General features: G+C 47.3%; 2 protein-coding genes and 1 non-coding gene across 8 annotated transcripts in view; 1 reads left to right on the top strand and 2 right to left on the bottom strand.

Annotated features, from left to right (window-relative positions):
- Positions 1-11069, bottom strand: part of CHCHD5 (coiled-coil-helix-coiled-coil-helix domain containing 5) — a 50382-nt gene extending 39313 nt beyond the window's left edge. For 3 of the 5 annotated variants that reach the window (XR_013554728.2, XR_013554730.2, XR_013554731.2), the window contains exons 1-5: positions 10832-11069; positions 9620-9777; positions 9354-9519; positions 1261-1419; positions 594-899 (exon numbers count right to left, since the gene is read on the bottom strand). Coding sequence is in view for 1 of the 5 variants with exons in the window: in XM_060654969.3 (XP_060510952.1) it covers positions 6479-6502; positions 9354-9519; positions 9620-9771 (342 nt within the window). In the remaining 4 variants the exon portion in view is untranslated. Of the gene's footprint in view, positions 1-593; positions 900-1260; positions 1420-6332; positions 6503-9353; positions 9520-9619; positions 9778-10831 lie in introns of those variants that run through there. The other 2 variants (XR_013554732.2, XM_060654969.3) reach the window with 2 other exon arrangements.
- On the bottom strand, positions 2427-2499 carry TRNAK-CUU (transfer RNA lysine (anticodon CUU)). The gene has a single exon. It is a non-coding gene; the product is annotated as a tRNA-Lys (tRNA).
- Positions 11070-11146: 77 nt separating the features above from the next.
- Positions 11147-17203, top strand: LOC132692493 (uncharacterized). 2 transcript variants are annotated; one of them, XM_078444719.2, is made up of 4 exons: positions 11147-11445; positions 12049-12095; positions 13856-13908; positions 14457-17203. In XM_078444719.2, exons 1-3 carry the CDS (start codon positions 11285-11287, stop codon positions 13882-13884), a joined length of 237 nt encoding a protein of 78 aa, XP_078300845.1. In that variant the 5' UTR covers positions 11147-11284; the 3' UTR covers positions 13885-13908; positions 14457-17203. The 2 variants fall into 2 exon arrangements, with proteins under 2 accessions (XP_078300845.1, XP_078300844.1); XM_078444718.2 differs by having other exon boundaries at positions 14395-17203.
- Positions 17204-17861: the final 658 nt, after the last annotated feature.

Raw genomic sequence — 17861 nt, 5'->3', positions numbered from 1 at the left:
GTCTCCCCCAAAGACACCAATGCTCAGTGGAAACTAGCCGCCACTGAACTGGGGTGGGCACACCACACAAACAAGCAGGCATTATCATACAGTATCCTTCCCTTAAGGATTCAGATATTGCACATTTCCAGATTCAGATAGTGCAGCTCAAATGTCCTGTGGGCTAACAAAAGGGGGAAATTCTGGAAACAGATGTGTTGGCCCCCGAGGGTGCAAAACCGATTCTGTCAGGTCTTCCTGTAGTTAGTTATTCATGCTATAGTTAGTCTTCCTATAGTTAGTCCACTGCAGCGTGGCAGCAACAACAAACGTGCCCCCTAGCTCTCAGGTACTTCGATTCGAAAAATGGAGTTTCAATCAACTTTCTTAACTCCTATGACTACTGCAATGCAATCACAGAAGACGTAGAAGATTGCTGATCCTTTATCCAAAGACAAACTAGACTTTTCTTATTTCTTTGCATATTTGGCGGGCATGCAACCCATCCCATTCAGTCTCTGTTTCTTAGCAAGGAAAATGAAAAGACCTTACTTGTTAGACATCCTGGACATCTTCTGTACAACATTGCTAAAACAGAGATGTAATTTACTTACCTGTGACATTGAGGTGTTCATAATGTGCATTTTGGTCATTTCCATTTCCTCAAAATTCACAGACGCATTTAATGAGATTTTTTTTACTTGATCGCTTTTACTTCATTATGTAAAATTTGCTTTGACGCGCAGCTCAGCAAGCCCACATCACACTAATTCCTGGTGTCAGTCCGATGTGATGACATCAAGCTCAGTATCCTCTTGACAAAAGCACTGATCATGGAATAATTAGGATTTTCGGTTTCACCACCACATAGAAGAAAAGAAGGGTGTCCTCAAGACTGCAGGCAGTTTAGAGAATTCTTACTGTAAAGGGAAAGAGAAAAAGCAAACTTACCGTATTGTCAGAAGAAAAAAATATGTCGTTATTTTTTCTTCAACGTAGATAATTTGCTTTTTAATCAGTACTATTGGGTTTACATTCTCTTTTTTAAGTCTTTCATTTAAAGGGGTGCCTGGGTGGCTTAGTCAGTTAAGTGTCTTGATTTTGGCTCAGGTCATATCTCATGATTCATGGGAGTGAGCCCCAAACTCAACTCATATTGAACCCTCTGTCAGCACAGGGCCCGCTTGGGATTCTCTCTCTCTGCTTCCCCCACTCATGCTCATGTGTACTCTCTCTCTCTCAAAATAAATGAACATTCATTTATGTATCTTAAGAACATACACCTTTGCCTGGGTCTGGTTCCATGGGACTTGTGCTCTGCTGGGTACAGATGCTTGGGGTTGTTCTAGTCTTCATTTTCTGGTCTGCATATCCCCCTTTTCCTCACCAGCACCGTGCACTGCTCCTCCACAGTCCTGGTGTTATTCTCAGTGGCTTCTCCTGGAAAGTATGAGATTTGCCTTGGACTAGACTATCTGCCCACACTCTGCAGCAAGAGCAGCTCCATCAACCGTCCAGGCATCTGCCCTTGGGAGCCTCAGGAGGGCAGATCCCTTTGTTACACAATCTTGTCCATGTCCTTGGCATTTTTTTTAATTTTTTTTTTTATTCTTGAGAGAGAGAGAGAGAGTATGAGTGGGGGAGGAGCAGAGCAAGAGAGGGACACAGAATCTGAGGCAGGCTCCAGGCTCCAAGCTGTCAGCGCAAATCTCGATGCGGGGCTCAAACTCGCAAGCCATGAGATCATGACCTGAGCTGAAGTCGGCCACACAACCGACTGAGCCACCCAGGTGCCCCACATCCTTGACGCTTTTGCCGCTTCTTAATACTTTTCAAAGTGACACTCTTTCCTTCTGTCCAGCTGACCTGACATACCATGCATCCCATAATGTCTGGCCCATCAGAGAAGAAAGAACGGATTCAAATTATTTGGGTCTGACCTTGTTTCACGTCACCACCTCACTGGCAAATATTTATTGGGTTAAAAAAGAAAGACTACTGTGACACTCGTAAGCTCTCTGTGTCATCAGGGGCTTCCAGATAGGCTCAACAGCTTTCAAACCTTAATTCCAAGCACGTTAATATTATAAAACACAGTCAACCAAAATTGAGAAATTCCAGTAGGACAGCACTTCTCATCCTTGCCTGCACACTGAAATAGATTTTCAAATCAGTATATACATTTTTTTAAAGTAGGCTCCGTGCCCAACATGGGGCTTGAATCCATAACCCAGAGATCAAGAGTCACATGCTCTACTGATTGAGCCAGCCAGGTGCCCCTTGGTATATATTTTTTAATACCAAAGTCTGGGTCTCACCCTAAGACATTCTGATTTAATTGGTGTAAGGTGTGGGCTCAGACTTTTTAAAAGCAACATACTTTATGGTAGAAGCCAGCTGGCTTTTTTTTTTCTTTCTTTTTTTCTTTTTTTTTTTTTAAAGCTCTATGCCCAACATGGGGTTTGAACCCATGACCTTGAGATCAAGAGTCACATGCTTTACCAACTGAGCCAGCCAGGTGCCCTGCCAACTTGCTTTCTTTCAGGGTTATAAACTTCCTTAGAGAATCTGGTTCTATTTGTGCATATTCTGACTGAAAGCTTTTCACAGCATAAATAAGGTGCTTGCTTGCCCACTGAAGGGAAGTACTGACTGAAATACTTATTTCTTATTCTGATGACTTTATCAACAAAGTCAGTATATTCGAAGGCAAGCACAGATCCTCAGTTCAACCACCAAGGTGAAATGGAGATTGCTGGACATCTGCTTTCTGCTTAACAAACCCTACCTCCTCACCTCTGCACTCCCTTGACTGCCATTTTCTGCCTCCTCAGAATCCTGAGGGTCATCGGCTCACTCAACCACTTCAGCATCTGCACACGTCCCCATACACCGCCACCTGTCCCTCCCCACACTGTTCTCAATACTCCCTCAGCCTTCATGCCCACCACTTCTAGGTGGCCTACTTGGTTGAAGGTAGTCATTCTTTGTGAACTGAGTCAAGCATTTTGAAAGCATTCCTGTTATTGCAATACCTCCACCAATGGCAGTTGTGACAGGATGCAGTGATGGGTGGCAGCAGCAGCGACAGGCAGCAAAGGAAGTTGAGATGATGGTGGCTGCTGTTAAGGCAGCCGTGACAGGCTGGGGCAATGGCGGCTGTGGCAATGGGTGGTGGCCATTGTAATGAATGGCCACAGGGTGGCTACCACTGAAGTGAACTGCACTGAGGCAGCTGCTCTTTGCTAGAGAGCTTTCTCTCCACCGAAGTCCACTCTGCCTCTGTATCTAACAAACAGGAAGCAGCAGGGAATTTGAAACTCCAGTCCCCTAAGTGACCCTGAACTAAATGACTGATGGGGGTTAGTGTATAAATACCCCCCACCTCTTGAGTGGGAAGGTATGTTCTCCACTGTTTCCCAGAGTTCCCCAGAGAATTAAGCTGTTGCCCAGTGATAATCTGCTTGATAAGGCAGCCTTGATGTACTGCTTTCCCTTCCTGTTTCACTTCCCTCAGCCTTACCAGGGCTTTCTGGGGTCATCTCCCAATGCCTTGCCTCAAAGTCTATTTCTGGGGGAACCCAACCTAAGATAGTGCATCATGAACCAAGGATTATGATCCAAGCACAGATGGCACATTAACAAAAGCTGACCCTATGCCAAGCCATAAAGTCTCAACATATTTCAAAAGATTGAAACCATATAAAATGTGTTCCCAGCCCAATTGCAATTAGGCAAGATAACTAGAAAAATCCCCATATGCTTAGGAATTTAGAAATACAGTTTTAAATCTCTAAATAAGCTGGGATCAATGAAAAATGCAAAACAGAAAGGCTTGCTTTGTGGGAAATTTAAATACATACATTAGAAGAGAAGAAAGATGAGGTGCCTGGGCGGCTCAGTTGGTTAAGCATCTAACTTCGGCTTAGGTCATGATCTCACCGCTCGTGATTTCGAGCCCCGCATTGGGCTCTGTGCTGACAGCTCAGAGCCTGGAGCCTGCTTCAGATTCTGTGTCTTTCTCTCTCTGTCCCTCCCCCGCTTGTACTCTCTCTCAAAAATAAACATTAAAGAAAAAAAAGGCTAAAATTCAGTGAGCTAAGCTTCCATTTCAAAAAGGTAGAAAACAGGGGTGCCTGGATGGCTCAGTCAGATAAGTGACTGACTCCTGATTTCAGCTCAGGTCATAATGTCACCATTCATGAGCCCCACATTGGGCTCAGTGCTGAAAGTGCAGAGCCTGCTTGGGATTCTCTCACTCTCTACCCCTCCCTCATTTGCTGTGTGTGTGTGTGTGTGTGTGTGTTTGTGTGTGTGCGCGCGTGCATGCGTGTGTTCGTGCGCACACACGTACTCTCCCTCTCAGAAAGATAAAAAAGGTAATTATAAAGAAGATAATTAAATTAAAAACAAATACACAACACAAAGAACATCGACAAAGCCAAAAGTAAATTCTGTGTAGATTAAAATTGGTAAACTAATCAAGACTGAATAAGTAGAAAACAAAGAGGGTACAAATAACCAATGTCAGAAATGAGAAAGCAGCTTTCACTGCAGATTCTATAGACATTAAAAAGATTATATGAGGTTATTATGAACAACTTTATGGCAGTTTGAAATTTTAGGTCATGTGAAAAATTCCTAAACGCAATTCACCACAGGAATAGAAACTATTAAAGTTCCTACGGTAGTTTAAATGTGGGCAAAATTCCTTGCAGCCAAACGCCATCAAGAGGTGGAGTCTCCTACCCCTTTAACATGGGTTGACCTTGTGACTTGCATTGACCAACAGAAAATGGTAAAAACGGACTTTGACGGTTCCATTTTTGCTCTCTTGGACCCTTGATACCACCAGATAAGGAAGCTGGTCTAGCCTATTGGGAGAGAAGCCACTTTGAGAGGTTCTACATAGTCTCGACCTGTTTTGTCTGTTCTTATCACAGTTCCTTTAGCTACATGGAGCAGAACCCCACTCAAGCTTACCCAGGCAAAGTGGGGTTGGCTGAATACAAAGAATCTGAGGACTCAATCCACAGCCCAAGAAAACTGGAGCTGCGAACAGAAAGCCAGCAGGACCCAAGCAGCCCTTTTAGGGACCACAGAAGCTAATCACAGTCCTCCCTCTACCTGGGTTTTCCCTGCTTTGGGCTTCCTGGCATCTGTTAGCTCTTGCAACCCCGATGGCAGGACTTCTACCTCAGCTCCCAAGCCAAGTGACAAGTTTCTTTGTCTTAACGATCAAATCCTGAGGAGACACTCTGGCTCGTTTTTCCAAGCCAGAGCACAAGACTTAGGCTTCAAATAGTCAGTCCAGTCATCACTGGTCAGTCACTTCTAATTTCCGGAAGTCTGGAGTCACCCACAGGGGGAAGCGACATGTCTGAATGAATCTGGCTGCAGGTCCTGGGCACACCAACTGGGCACCTGGGGTTCTTTCTCCTACATACGTGTCTGTCTGCCTTCTGTCCTTTAGGACATGCCCCTGCTGGGGAGCGTGTAATCAAATAGCTGGGCCCACAGAACACGGACTCCTGAGGAGAAATGCTCAGGAGCTGCAGCAGCCATTGCTGGTCCCTGCCCACATCCACTCAGCATTCTTCTGGGCCCTGAATGCTTACTTGATTCTCCACTACTCTCCACTCAGGGCTCTTTTGATGGCAGGGCACATGACAACACAGGCAGAGGTGCTAGATGGTCAACACCCATGGCAACAGCCCCAGTGACAGATGGGGAGTTGATGATCTATAGCCCAACTTCCTTGCCCCTTGGATTGAGCCCACTGACCACGGTGGTGACTGGCCTGATAATGCACCTTTTATTGGCTGCCTTCCTGTCTCACCTCCCCATTCCCTTCCAAATGCTTCTGGAATCACACATTCCAAATATACTATCTGCTCTCCGGTTCTCAGGGTTGGACTCTGGAAGAACACAAACGAAGGCAGAAGTCCAGGGCAGCAGACTCTAAGCCACATTCCACAATGCAGCCGTTTTCAATAAGAAAGCCAGTATTTTTAGCCCCATCGCCTAGTGTGCATGTCTATCACACAACTGGCTCAAAACTCAGAAGGAAAAGAAGTGTGATATTTATTGCCCTCCAAGCCTCAGGTAAACACTCAATAAAGACTTGGTAAATGCTAAAGTGGAAGGGAGAGAGAGCCTTTTCCCATGTCTGTGCAGGAGACAGGAAGTGGCCGTTGGCAGAGTTAACAAGGGAAGAGGAGTCAGCTTAACCCTGGTGAACACGTCCTTCTTTGGCACGGTAAGTGAAGCTGGGGAACAGAGGAGCAAGGTTTCTGCCCAGCCAGCTCTCCAGGGTCCCCTCAGGTGCTGAAGGCAGGAATCAAAGCCCGGTATATAGAGTCTTTATTTATTGTAAGTCCTGCTGTCCAGAGAAGCAAGACCCACATCCAGGGTCCTCATGACTTCACCTGGCCACTCTTCAGGGGTGGGGGCATCAAGTGGCCACTCACGTCTAGTTTTCCTACGGCTCAAAGAGTCCTCAGGAGGCAGGAAGCGGCTGTGCCTATAGAAAAAACACATCAACATCTACTAGCACCTACTTTGTGCCCGGCCCTGGGACCACCACCGGGGAGATTGCAGCAGAGGCTGCCCTTGCCAAGTCCACAGTCTGGAGGGGGAAAGTATTAAGTGATGACCATGCCATCTGCCATGTGAACGCGTGAGACACAGTGAATTGTCACTGGGAGCAGGGAAGGCTCCATTTACTATATTTACTGAGCACCTCCTCCGTAACGTTGTTACAGGGCACTGAATGAAGCAGGCACAAATCTCTAACTCGAGGAAGAGACAGACAACAAACAAACAACTAAAAATATGTCAACTGGGTAAGTTCTACGAAGAAAAGTAAATCAGGGTGTGTGGAGGGGGAGGTAGAGGTAGCACTTCTGTCAGCTACATGAACATAAGACGTCCTTATATCATGTTTTCTGAGATGAGACTGGCTACATGTTTGCCACTTTGCAGAGCAGAGAACAGAGACTGGCATCTCGCTGCCCGCAATCAGGTGGGGAAAGCTGCACCTGGGATGCCATTACCCAGAAGGAGGAAGATGGGGAGGAGGAGCAGGTGTGGTGGTAATTATTCTGAGTGCACTGACGAGCTATGACAAGGCTGTAAAGGGGAGAGATGTGACCTAATTGCCATTTTTACAAGTTCCTCTGGCCGCCAGGGGAGAGTAGACTTGGGGGGCGGGGCAGGATGGCCACAGGGAAGACCAGGGAGAGGCTGGCTGCTTATGTAGGGAGGGAACAACTAGCCCTAAGATGGGAAGGTGAGGTCTTTACTGTTCACACGCCCAAACAACTCGGAAAAAAAAAAAAAAAAAAACAATGCTAACGTATGACCAACATATAGACTAAGAAACTAATGTGAACGGTATGAAATTACTAAATATTCTCTAAGAATTAAAAGTCCTGATAAAGAAGATGTGGTTTATATATACAATGGAATACTACTTGGCAATGAGAAATAATGAAATCCTGCCATTGGCAGCAACGTGGATGGAACTGGAAGGTATTATGCTGAGTGAAATAAGTCAGTCAGAGAAGGACAGATATCGTATGTTTTCACTCATATGTGGATCTTGAGAAACTGAACAGAAGACCATGGGGGAAGGAGACAAAAAAATAGTTACAGACACAGAGGGAGGGAGGCAAACCACAAGAGACTCTTAAATACAGAGAACAACTGAAGAAGGGTGGGAGTGTGGGGGAGAGGGAAAGTAGGTGATGGGCAATGAGGAGGGCACTTGTTGGGATGAGCACTGGGTGTTGTATGGAAGCCAATTTGACAATAAATTATATTCATTAAAGAAAAAAACAAAAGTCGTGCTAGTGTCGGCTGTTAGGGCCTGAACTTTTCATTTACTGCTGCCTTATCAAAATGAAACAAAACAAAACAAGGACTACAGGGCCTGTCAGAAAGGTATCTCAACGTTTAGCCAAGAACTTCTCTGCAACAGGCAATAGAAATGAAGCAGTGACAAGGCAGTAAGATATAAGCCATGATGGAGGGAGCTCAGAGACCATGGGTGCCTGGGGATGGGGATAGGCCAGCATGGGAGATTTCCAGAGGGAGGTGATATCTAAGTTGGAATAGCAAGTAGCCAGGTGGCCTAGAAGGGCAGTCCAGGCAGAAGGAAACAGTTGGGTAACAGCCTGCCAGCAGGACAGACATGCATGCACTCGAATAACCCATGTTCACTGGGGCTGGAACGCAGGGCTTGAGATGGAAAGTAGGGAGTGGTGGGGCCAGAGTCCACACCATGCAGGGACCTATAAGCTGTTCCAGAAGTGAGATCTGGCCTGGTGGAAATGAAGAGTCATGGAAAAGTTTCTTAAGGGAAGCAGAACATGGTCAGATTTCCTCTGGGACTGCTCTGGAACTATCAGAGAGAATAGATTAAGAGGGATAATACAGAGCCATGGAGGCCCAAATGAGAGGGTGTTAAGAGGGAGGTGGTACAAAATGTGACTTTTGTCTTAGGAGCTCACAGTCCATCTAGTGGGGGGAGACAGTGAACATCTAAAGTAGTGTTTCTCAACTTTGTTTTTTTAAACATTTATTTATTTTTGAGAGAGAGAGAGAGAGAGAGAGAGAGAGAGAACAGGGAAGGGGCAGAGAGAGAGGGAGATACAGAATCTGAAGCAGGCTCCAGGCTCCAAGCTGTCACCACAGAGCCCGATGCAGGGCTCAAACTCACAAACTGCATGATCATGACCTGAGCTGAAGCTGGATGCGTAACCAACTAAGCCACCCAGGCACCCCTCAACTTTGTTTTTATTACTGCTCCCCATGAGGTCTTTATAGACATTTTTTAAAAAAACTGCAGTCACCCACAAAATTTTAATACCGTAGTTATACTGCATATCTGTTTATGTACTATATTCATTAAAGAGAGTAAGACTTACCCCCCTCACCCCCATCCCAGTACAGCTGAGGGGCAGTGAGGAAGGGAACAGAGAGCAGGTAAGGAAGCCTGAGGAAGAACACAGAGAACCCAGCAAGGACCTGGGATTTTGTTCTCAATGTGAATGGGAAGCTATTGAAGAGCTCTAAGCAAACATGTAATGTGATTCATTTTTAGTTCCTCTATGCTCTCTCTGGCCACTGTATGGAGGCAAGTAAGACGAGATTCAGGGGGACCAAGGAAAAGGCTGGAGCAGGGATCCTGGAGGTGAACAGGTCAGGAAAGTGGCTGGACTAAAGCAGGGGCTATGGGAAGGGACAAGAAATGATCCTGTTCTGGATTCTGGATGCACACAGCGCAGGTCTGTGTGGGGGGTAGGGTGGGGCTGGGGATAACTCCCAGGTCTTTAGTCAGACCAACTAGAACTGATAAGCCCCTGCCTCACCTCCACATTCGAGGGTGAGCGTGGTGGCTGCACCTGGTCAGCACACTGCAGGAAGCGGCGCACGTGCTCTGCACAGTTGCCCACTGCTGCCTCATTCTGTCGAAGACACTCCTCAAAGGCCTCAAAAGGCTCAGCACAGGCCTGGCGGATCTGCCGGATGATTGGGCTGTGGAGGTAGGGCATTTCAGGCATTCAGACTTCCATTCCACTGCCCACCTCACCCCCTGCCTCCCGCCACACATTGTCTCATTCTTGCCCACACTCACTGGGAGGATGTGCATTGAGCGATACTCATCTTAAGGTGGTGGCAGTCCCGCTGCCATGACTCAGGCTTGGCCGCCACACACTGGCCATATTGCTCCAGCTCCCGGCCACAGTAGCGAGCAGTGACCTCCAGGGCCGCCTGCCTGTGGAACATAATGGGCTGAGGATAATTCCAGGCAACAGACAAGAAAGGGAGTTCTGGTCTGGGTTGGAGGTGGAAGCAGGAACACTAGGGAGTCTGAAGGATCCTGGGATAGGGTCAGGGAAGTGGAGGGAGAGGAAAGGCATGAGCCCTGGGGAATGTGGAACAGGTTGGAGGGCTTCTGGGAAGATAGTGGAGATCTTTTCCAAAAAAGACCTAATTATTCAAAGGCAAGCCTTGGGATCGTGCAAGAAGGGTCTTGGGAGTCCAGGCATCCCTCAACAGAGCCCTAACTATACTGAATTCTAGGGGAAAAAAACCTGGGAACCCTAAAGGATTTGGGAGTTCCTAAAAAGAGGTTTGTAAGCCCATGTGGTGAGATCTTGGGTCCTGGGGAAGCGTCTCTTGACCAGAGAGTCTTCAAGATTAGGCCTGAGGACAGGGTTACTGGAGGTGAGACTTGAGGCCCTGGGGTAGGTTTGGGGATCCTGGGGTGGGTCTCAGAGTTCTAGAGATGTGGAAGTCCTGGATGAGGATGGGGCTCTAGGACAGCTCTGGAGGGTCCTAGAAGTAAGCTCTTGGGAACAAGATCTAGAAATCCAGAGCGGAATCAGAGGTCTAAGAAAAAGTCTGCGGGCACTACAAGGCAGGTCTGGGGTACTGCACAGATCTGCAGGTTCAAAAAGGTATGGTCAGGTGATCTAGGGGGACGAGCCCGCAGCTCTAAGAACGGGTATAAAAACCGTAAAAGTCCTGAGACAATCCTGAAGTCTGCAGGGTGAGGGACCAGAGCTTAGATCCTTGGGGCAGGGACTGGGTGTTACGGATGGGCCTGAAAGTCCTCAGTTACTACGAGAAACAGGGGCGGAGCCTAAACGTTCAGAGGGCGGGACCTCCCTCTCTCTTCCACGCGGAGATGGAGCTTGTAATAGACGGCGCTGGGCCCTAAGGGTAGGTTCTCCGAGGAACAAAGAGGCCAATCCTTCTTCCCGGAGTGCGGGCCTAGGTTTAGGTCACTGGGGAAGGGAAAGGGCGAAGCGGCAGATCGGAGGTAGGCGCTCCCACTACTCACATCTCGAGGCCGGTGCCGGAGGGAAATCAGTCAGGGAGAAGAGCCCCGCCTTTTCCGGTGCAGGCTGTCATGGCGGCGCCCAGGTCAGCTGTCCCTGCCTCGTTTTTTCCGGTTACAGAACCGGCAAGTTGCCTCGTTCCCTTTAGGACCAACCTGTCATGGCGGCGCCCTGTGTCTCCTTCCGGTCCCGCCTGTATTGGCAGCGCCTGCGCAGCCACCGCGGGCTCCCAGTCTGACTCGGTTGTTGTACCTCTTTCTACTTCCGGATTGCGGGGGCGGTGCCGCAATGCACCGGAAGTAAGGCGCGGCCGCTACTGCGCGAGTTCTTAGTTACCCACTGGGATTTGGTGGCTAGTGGTTACTGCAGTCTATCAGCGTGGCCCCGTTGGTGGCTAGGTTAGGCACGGTGGCTGCGGGCTGCTGGGCGCTGGGAGTCTGTTGCATAGCGCCGCGATGCCACCATCTGTTTTGCGCAAGCGCTCCCTGTCCCCTCGGGGTGCTGGTTCGTGCGCGCGCACGGAGCGGCGGGAAGAGGGGTCGCAAGAGTGGGACCAGCCGGCCTGGACGTCCCACCGGCTGTACCTGGGTTACCCAACCAGACCCCCTCCTTCTAGGTATAAGCCCAGGAGCCAGGCCGGACTTGATTTTATTTATTTTTTAATTTTTTTTTTTAACGTTTATTTTTTGAGATAGAGACAGAGCATGAACGGGGGAGGGTCAGAGAGAGGGAGACACAGAATCCGAAACAGGCTCCAGGCTCTGAGCTGTCAGCACAGAGCCCGATGCGGGGCTCGAACTCACGGACCTCGAGATCATGACCTGAGCCGAAGTCCGGAGGCTTAACCGGCTGAGCCACCCAGGCGCCCCCGGACTTGATTTTAATAATGTCTCCATGTGATTATGGGCATGCGTAATTCTTTTTTTTTTAATTTTTTTTATTTTTTAATGTTTATTTTTGAGAGAGAGAGAGAGAGTGTGAACAGGGGAGGGGCAGAGAGAGACACACACACACACAGAATCCAAAGCAGGTTCCAGGCTCTGAGCTGTCAGCACAGAGCCCGATGCGGGGCTCAAACACACGAACCGTGAGATCATGACCTGAGCTGAAGTCGGTCGCTTAACCGACAGAGCCACCCAGGAAACCCTTCTTTCTTTTTTAATTTTTTTTTTTTTTTTTTTTTTTTTAATGCGCAATTCTTTCTGATTTCTCCTGGCAGGGTATTGTTTCCACCTCCTGTCCTGTCCTCCAGTGTGAGGCCTGATGGTATGTTTCCCCACCTGTGAGGTTGGGCGCAAGTATCCCTTGGGCAGAGACTAAGCATCAGCCCAGCAGTCTAATATGTAGGGGTCTTCCCAGACTCTGGCCAAAATGAACATAAAATGCACTTCATCTTGGTGTTTGAGGAGCAAGAGCTACTTGTGAGCAAGTGACAATTACTTGGAGTATTGTGTACTTGCTCATCTGTAAAGTAGGGATGATGATATTGACATCTTTTACATAGAGCATAGTGCATGTGAACAGTTTAGGGCACAGCCTGGACCCTCAGGAGTTCTGGATAAGTGAGAGCTGTTGGAGGAGGCTATTACCGTTTTGCTGCTCTTGGTTGGCCCTTGGTATAAGATTGTGCCACTGGCCATCTGAACCTGCCTCAGATGACAGGGACAGGTTTGGAGCCATGGGCACGGGAGGAAAGCTTTTCACCCAAAGCCCTCCTTCTTACTTGCAAAAACTTCCAAGTGTATTTCTGGTAGGAGAGAAGGGGAGGAAACCCCATAAATGGCAGAATATTTTGGCTTCAAATGTGGACTGAATCCTCATGTTTCACATTTAAGTGAAATCTTAACCTGTCCCTTGCCACTTCTCGAGTCTAATCTCGAAGTCTGGGTAATGTGCTTCCTCAAGGGAAGGGGTTCAAAGATCTGGGTTCGCAAGTAGAGAAGATGAAGACCCCAGCAAGAGATCCATTCTGGGGAGTGTGACACCTATGCCCCCAAGCTTCTAGGCTGATTTTGGCCTGTAGCACAAGAGTGTAACTAAATTTCTCTCTAGGGATCAAATGTCAGGCAGACCTAAGTGACGATGGGGTTTGGTGTGAAGCAGACCTGGGTTTGAATCAGAGATCTTGGACAGAATCTTTCTGCTCTCTGGGTTTCAGTTTCCTCCAGAACAGCTGCTTCAGGATGCCCTTGTGAGCAGAAACCGAAGTGACATCTGCAGAGCAGATGGTTTGGAGCACTTTGTACTTTCCCTTTCTAGCCTTATCAGAATTTGTTAGTATTGTAATTGTTTTCTTATTTTCTGCCTGCTTTAAGACCCTGGAACTTTACAAGGGAAGGGGCCTTGTATCTATCTTATGGTCACCACTGGATTTCCTCCCACCCACCCACCCACCCATAGCATGGGGTCTGGCAGAGTAGTGGTGGAATGAATGAAACCATATGCTCACAGGATTGCGTGAGGATAAGATGAGACCCAGTCATTGACTCGAATGATACTTATTAAGTGCTGCTTTATGTGCCAGGAACTGTTTTAGCTGTTGGGGAAACAGCAGCGACTAAAATAGACAAAAATTTATACTGTTAAAAAAGGAATGGGGCGCCTGGGTGGCTCAGTCGGTTAAGTGTCTGACTCTTGATTTCAGCTCAGGTCATGATCTCACAGTTCGTGAGTTCAAGCCCTGCGTTGCGCTTTACACTGACAGTATAGAGCCTGCTTAGGATTCTCTCTCTCCCTCTCTCTCTGCCCCTTCCCTGCTTGCTCTCTCTCAAAAAAAACTAAACTAAAAAAAAAGGGGGGGTATATGGTGTGATGTTTTGATATACGTAGGCATTGTGAAATGATTACTGCAGTCAAGCTGATTAACATATCCATCAGCTCCTGTAGTTACCATTTCTTAAGTGTGATGAGGACATTTGCGATCTGATCTCTTAGCAGATTTCAAGTGAGGCCTCCAGAACTTGACTCATCTTACAACTGAGTTTATACCCTTTGACCAACATCTCCCCATTTCCCCCACACCCCAGGCCTGGCAGTTACGATTCTGTTTCCATGAGTTCAGCTGTTTCAAGTTCCACATGTAAGTGAGATCATGTGGTGTTCGTCTTTCTGTGTATGTCACTGAGGATATAGTCCTCCAGATAGGGCATGTCAGATTTGATGAGAGGCAGGGAGTGTGATGGGTGGGTACCAGGTGGTGGATGGGAGCGTGCACTTGTTGAATGTGACTGACTTGGAAGGAGTTGTTCAGTGCTTTGATCCCTGGCCAGAGTAAGAGCCACCACTAATGGCAGCACAGAAACAACTTTGACCAGATGATCTGTGAGCTGGCAACAAAGTGAGTCCTGACTCTTGATCCCCCGAGGGGCCCACGTGGCAGGAAGGGATGGTGCCTGAGTATGTCAATGATTTCCTAATGGAGTTATGAGAAGAGCACTGTAATTAGGAGAGGGTCTCCTGGACTTCTGAGAGCTCCTTCTGTCCCCTCAGGTGGCTTTACTGCCACCTTCATCTTCTGGGCTTTTCTATTTTGCCTTTTCTAGAAGCTCTCCCTCTTGATCTTAAGTTTATAGGACATGATGGGTGGGAGGCAGATCCTGACAAGCCCAATACATGTGAAATCTCCAGGCTGAGGACAGCAGTGAGCAGTCACGTTCTTCCAGCCACATTACATCTTTTCTCACTAGTCAGGTGGCTAGTGACGTAGAGCTTCAGGACCACTCCTCCTCTGGAAATAGTGGCACAGGTAATTGTTAGAGGAAACCATATACTCTGAATCGGGGTGGGGGGGGGGTGTCTCCTGGCCTCTTTTCTCCATATTTTTAAAAATAATTTCAGGGTTTTTTTTTAAGGTCTATTTATTTTGAGAGAGAGAGCAGGGGAGGGGCAGAGAGAGAAAGAAAGAGTCCCAGGCAGGCTCCTCACTGTCAGCACAGACCCTGATGAAAACTGAGACCGTGACCTGAGCTGAAATCAAGAGTCAGATGCTTAACCGGCTGAGCCACCCAGGTGCCACTTAAGCTCCTTAGTTTAAAAAAAAACAAAAACAAGAAAAGACAGGGAGAAAAAGGAATGCTTTCTTTGAAGCTTAACTTTCACTTCACCAGTGTCTCCTGGATCCCATGTCTCCCAGTTTTTTTCTTCCAGAGCCCAAAGCCTTAGGATTCCTGGGAACTGCAATGAATCCCATCCCTGCCTCTTGCTTCTGGATTCCAGCCATTTGTCACTTCTATGCAGTGGCCAGTGAGGCTTGGAAGAGGGTCCACTTGTTGGGTCCTGCTGTGCTCCACACAGGCCTGTATTAAGGGTGTTGGGTGAGGGAGGGTTTGGGAAGAGGTGAAAGTCATGGCTCTGTCCTAGAGAAACTGACAAGCACTAGCTTAACAACTTAGGTGATGATGGGTGTGCTGCAGAACAGAGGGTGTGGTGCCCTCGTGGTGAGGTCTGCTGGGCTCTGTTCTGCCTCCTGGGGACTGGTCTTAGGCAAGACCTTGACCGCTCACTCAGGGCAATTCTTTCCTCCTCCCCTGGGCTGCTGCCTGGTGCTGGGGTTCCCGGTGGGCCTGGCCACCTCCTCAGCACTGCCTGTGCCTTCCTCATCCACTGCAGATTCATGGGGTTTGAGGCATAGGAGATACAGATTCAGAAGCTGCAGCTGATGAATGGGTCCCAGTGACGATCTCTTCCAGGTCCTCCAGAGCTGTGGGCCACAGGCTGAAAGGGAGGTGTGCAGAAACCCATCCTAGATTAGAGAACATTGCCCTCACTTTCTTGGCTTTGCCTTCAAGAAGTGGTATTTGAGGGGTGCCTGGGTGGCTCTCTGTTGAGCATCTGACTCTTGATTTCAGCTCAGGTCATGATCGCAGGATCATTGGATCAAGTCCTACATCAGGCCCTGTGCTGAGTGAGGAGCCTGTTTGGGATTCTCTCTCTCTCCCTTAAAAAAAAAAAAAAAAAAAAAAAAGTGGTATTTGATGTTTCAAGTAAGACCCTACACCACTTGGGAAGGAAAAGGAACCATGGAAAGGGTTAATTAAGTGGTTTGGTTCCCTTACAGCCAGTCTGGGCTTCCTCACCAATCTCTGTCCACATGGAGGCACCCTGGGAAATTGCACACTTAGAACTCATGCTATCTAACCTGTGCTCCCTAGGGAGCTGAGCCTCAGCGGGATTAGATTCCTGAGGTTGCTATAACAAACTACCACAAACCTGGTGGATTAAAACAACGGAAATGCATTTTCACGTTCAGGAAGCCGGAAGTCCAAAATCAAGGTGCTGGCTGGCAGTTGATTTCCTTCTGGAGGCCCTGAAGAATCTGTTTTATGCCTGTCTCTCAGCTTCTGGTGGTCGCAGGCAGTCCTTGGAGTTCCTTGGCTAGTAGATGCATTATTCCCATCTCTGCCTCCACTCGCGTCACCTGGGTGTCTCTGTCCTCTCCTCTTGGGACACCAAGGCCAAAAACCCAGGGGGCACTTTAACCTACATCCCTTTGCCACAGGCTGCCCTCTGTATCATTGTCAGTAATTAATACTTGCAGTTTTGTCAAAAGACTTACTGAGACTGATCGGAGGCCGAGGGCAGTGTGGACAGCCTGTGGGAATGTGTGAAGCACTCCTGCCTGTACCAGCTCTTCCATCAGTGCGGTGGTCTCTTCCCCAGTCCTGTACTGCCTTACCCACACCACAGGGCTGGGCTGGGGCACCTGGTGGGTCCCACATGGGTACTGCTCCCACTGACACTGTCCTCATTGTAACATTTTCCCAACAGGAACGCTTCTTACCATCAAAAGATGTACTACACATACTTGAAACCTCTTTTTTATAAATAGATCTTGTAGTACCTGTTACAACCACTTGGGTGTATGGCATGTCCATTAAATAAAACTCAGGTTACTTTCAAAGACCACAGCAGGGCAATTCATTTTTGTTATATCAACATTCTTGACAGAGACAAATAATTTACTTCATCTTGTGTATAGCTTTGATTAAAAATGCACTTTTGGGGGGGGCACCTGGGTGGCTGTTAAGTGTCTTGACTCGGCTCAGATCATGACCTCACCGTTCGTGGGTTCAAGCCCCACTCGGGCTCTGCGCTGACAATGTGGAACCTGCTTGGGATTCTCTCTCTCTCTCTGCCCCCCCCCAACTCATGCTTTCTCTCTCTCTCAAAATGAATGAACTTTTTAACTAAATATTAATCTTGAAAAAAAAAAAAGACATTTGTTTTATAACAACATTCCATTCATATGTGTATCTTGTCTATACCTGTATCCTTTTACTGCATATAGTGATTTGTGTTGTACCAACCCAACATTCCAAGAGATACAGAATATATCACCCAATCCTCTGGCACAAAAAAAAAAAAAAAAGAGAGAATCTTGATCTGAACCTCACATCTTACACAAAAACTCAAAATGGATAAATGGATCATAGATTTAAATGTAAAGCATAAAACTGTAAAATGTTTAGAAGGTAACATAGGAGAACATCTTTAGGGTTGAAGAGTTCTTAGGATACCAAAAAGCATGATCCACCAAAACCCAAAAGCAAATGAAGAACTGTGCTCCATATCTTGGAATGCTGAGCGGCAGTAAGAAGGAATAAACTACATGCAACAACTTGAATGGATCTCAGGGGAATTGCATTGACTGTTAACAGCCAATTTCAAAAGGTTCCATACTGTGCGATTCCATTTATGCAATATATTTTTTTCTGATATTCTTGAAATGACTAAATTCTAGAGATGGAGAACAGATTAGTGGTGGCCAGGGGTTAAAGATGGGGGATGGAGGTAGGTAGTTATAAAGTAAAAGCCTGAAGTAGCCTTGTGATAGAATAGTTGTGTGTCTTGATTATGTTGGTGGTTACACCAATCTACACATGAATAAAACAGAACAAAACTGTATACACAGATACAAATGAATGCATGTAAAACTGGTGAAATATGTCTCAGCTCTATGAATTGCCCCAATGTCAATTTTAGTGATGAATCTAAAAAGTTTAGCTGGGATACTAACAGTAGGTGGAAGTATCA

This window comes from Panthera onca, chromosome A3 (genome assembly GCF_046562875.1).
Source record: "Panthera onca isolate mPanOnc1 chromosome A3, mPanOnc1 haplotype 2, whole genome shotgun sequence".
Lineage (NCBI taxonomy): Eukaryota > Metazoa > Chordata > Mammalia > Carnivora > Felidae > Panthera > Panthera onca.
This window is presented reverse-complemented; position numbering and strand designations above follow the sequence as displayed.

Excerpts from the sequence above, each read along its gene's own strand:
- LOC132692493 (XM_078444719.2), top strand. The coding sequence starts at position 11,285 with ATGCCACCATCTGTTTTGCGCAAGCGCTCCCTGTCCCCTCGGGGTGCT. Across the intron at positions 11,446-12,048 it reads ACCAGACCCCCTCCTTCTAG|GGTATTGTTTCCACCTCCTG; the intron begins GTATAAGCCCAG and ends TTCTCCTGGCAG. Across the intron at positions 12,096-13,855 it reads CTCCAGTGTGAGGCCTGATG|GCCTGGCAGTTACGATTCTG; the intron begins GTATGTTTCCCC and ends CCCACACCCCAG.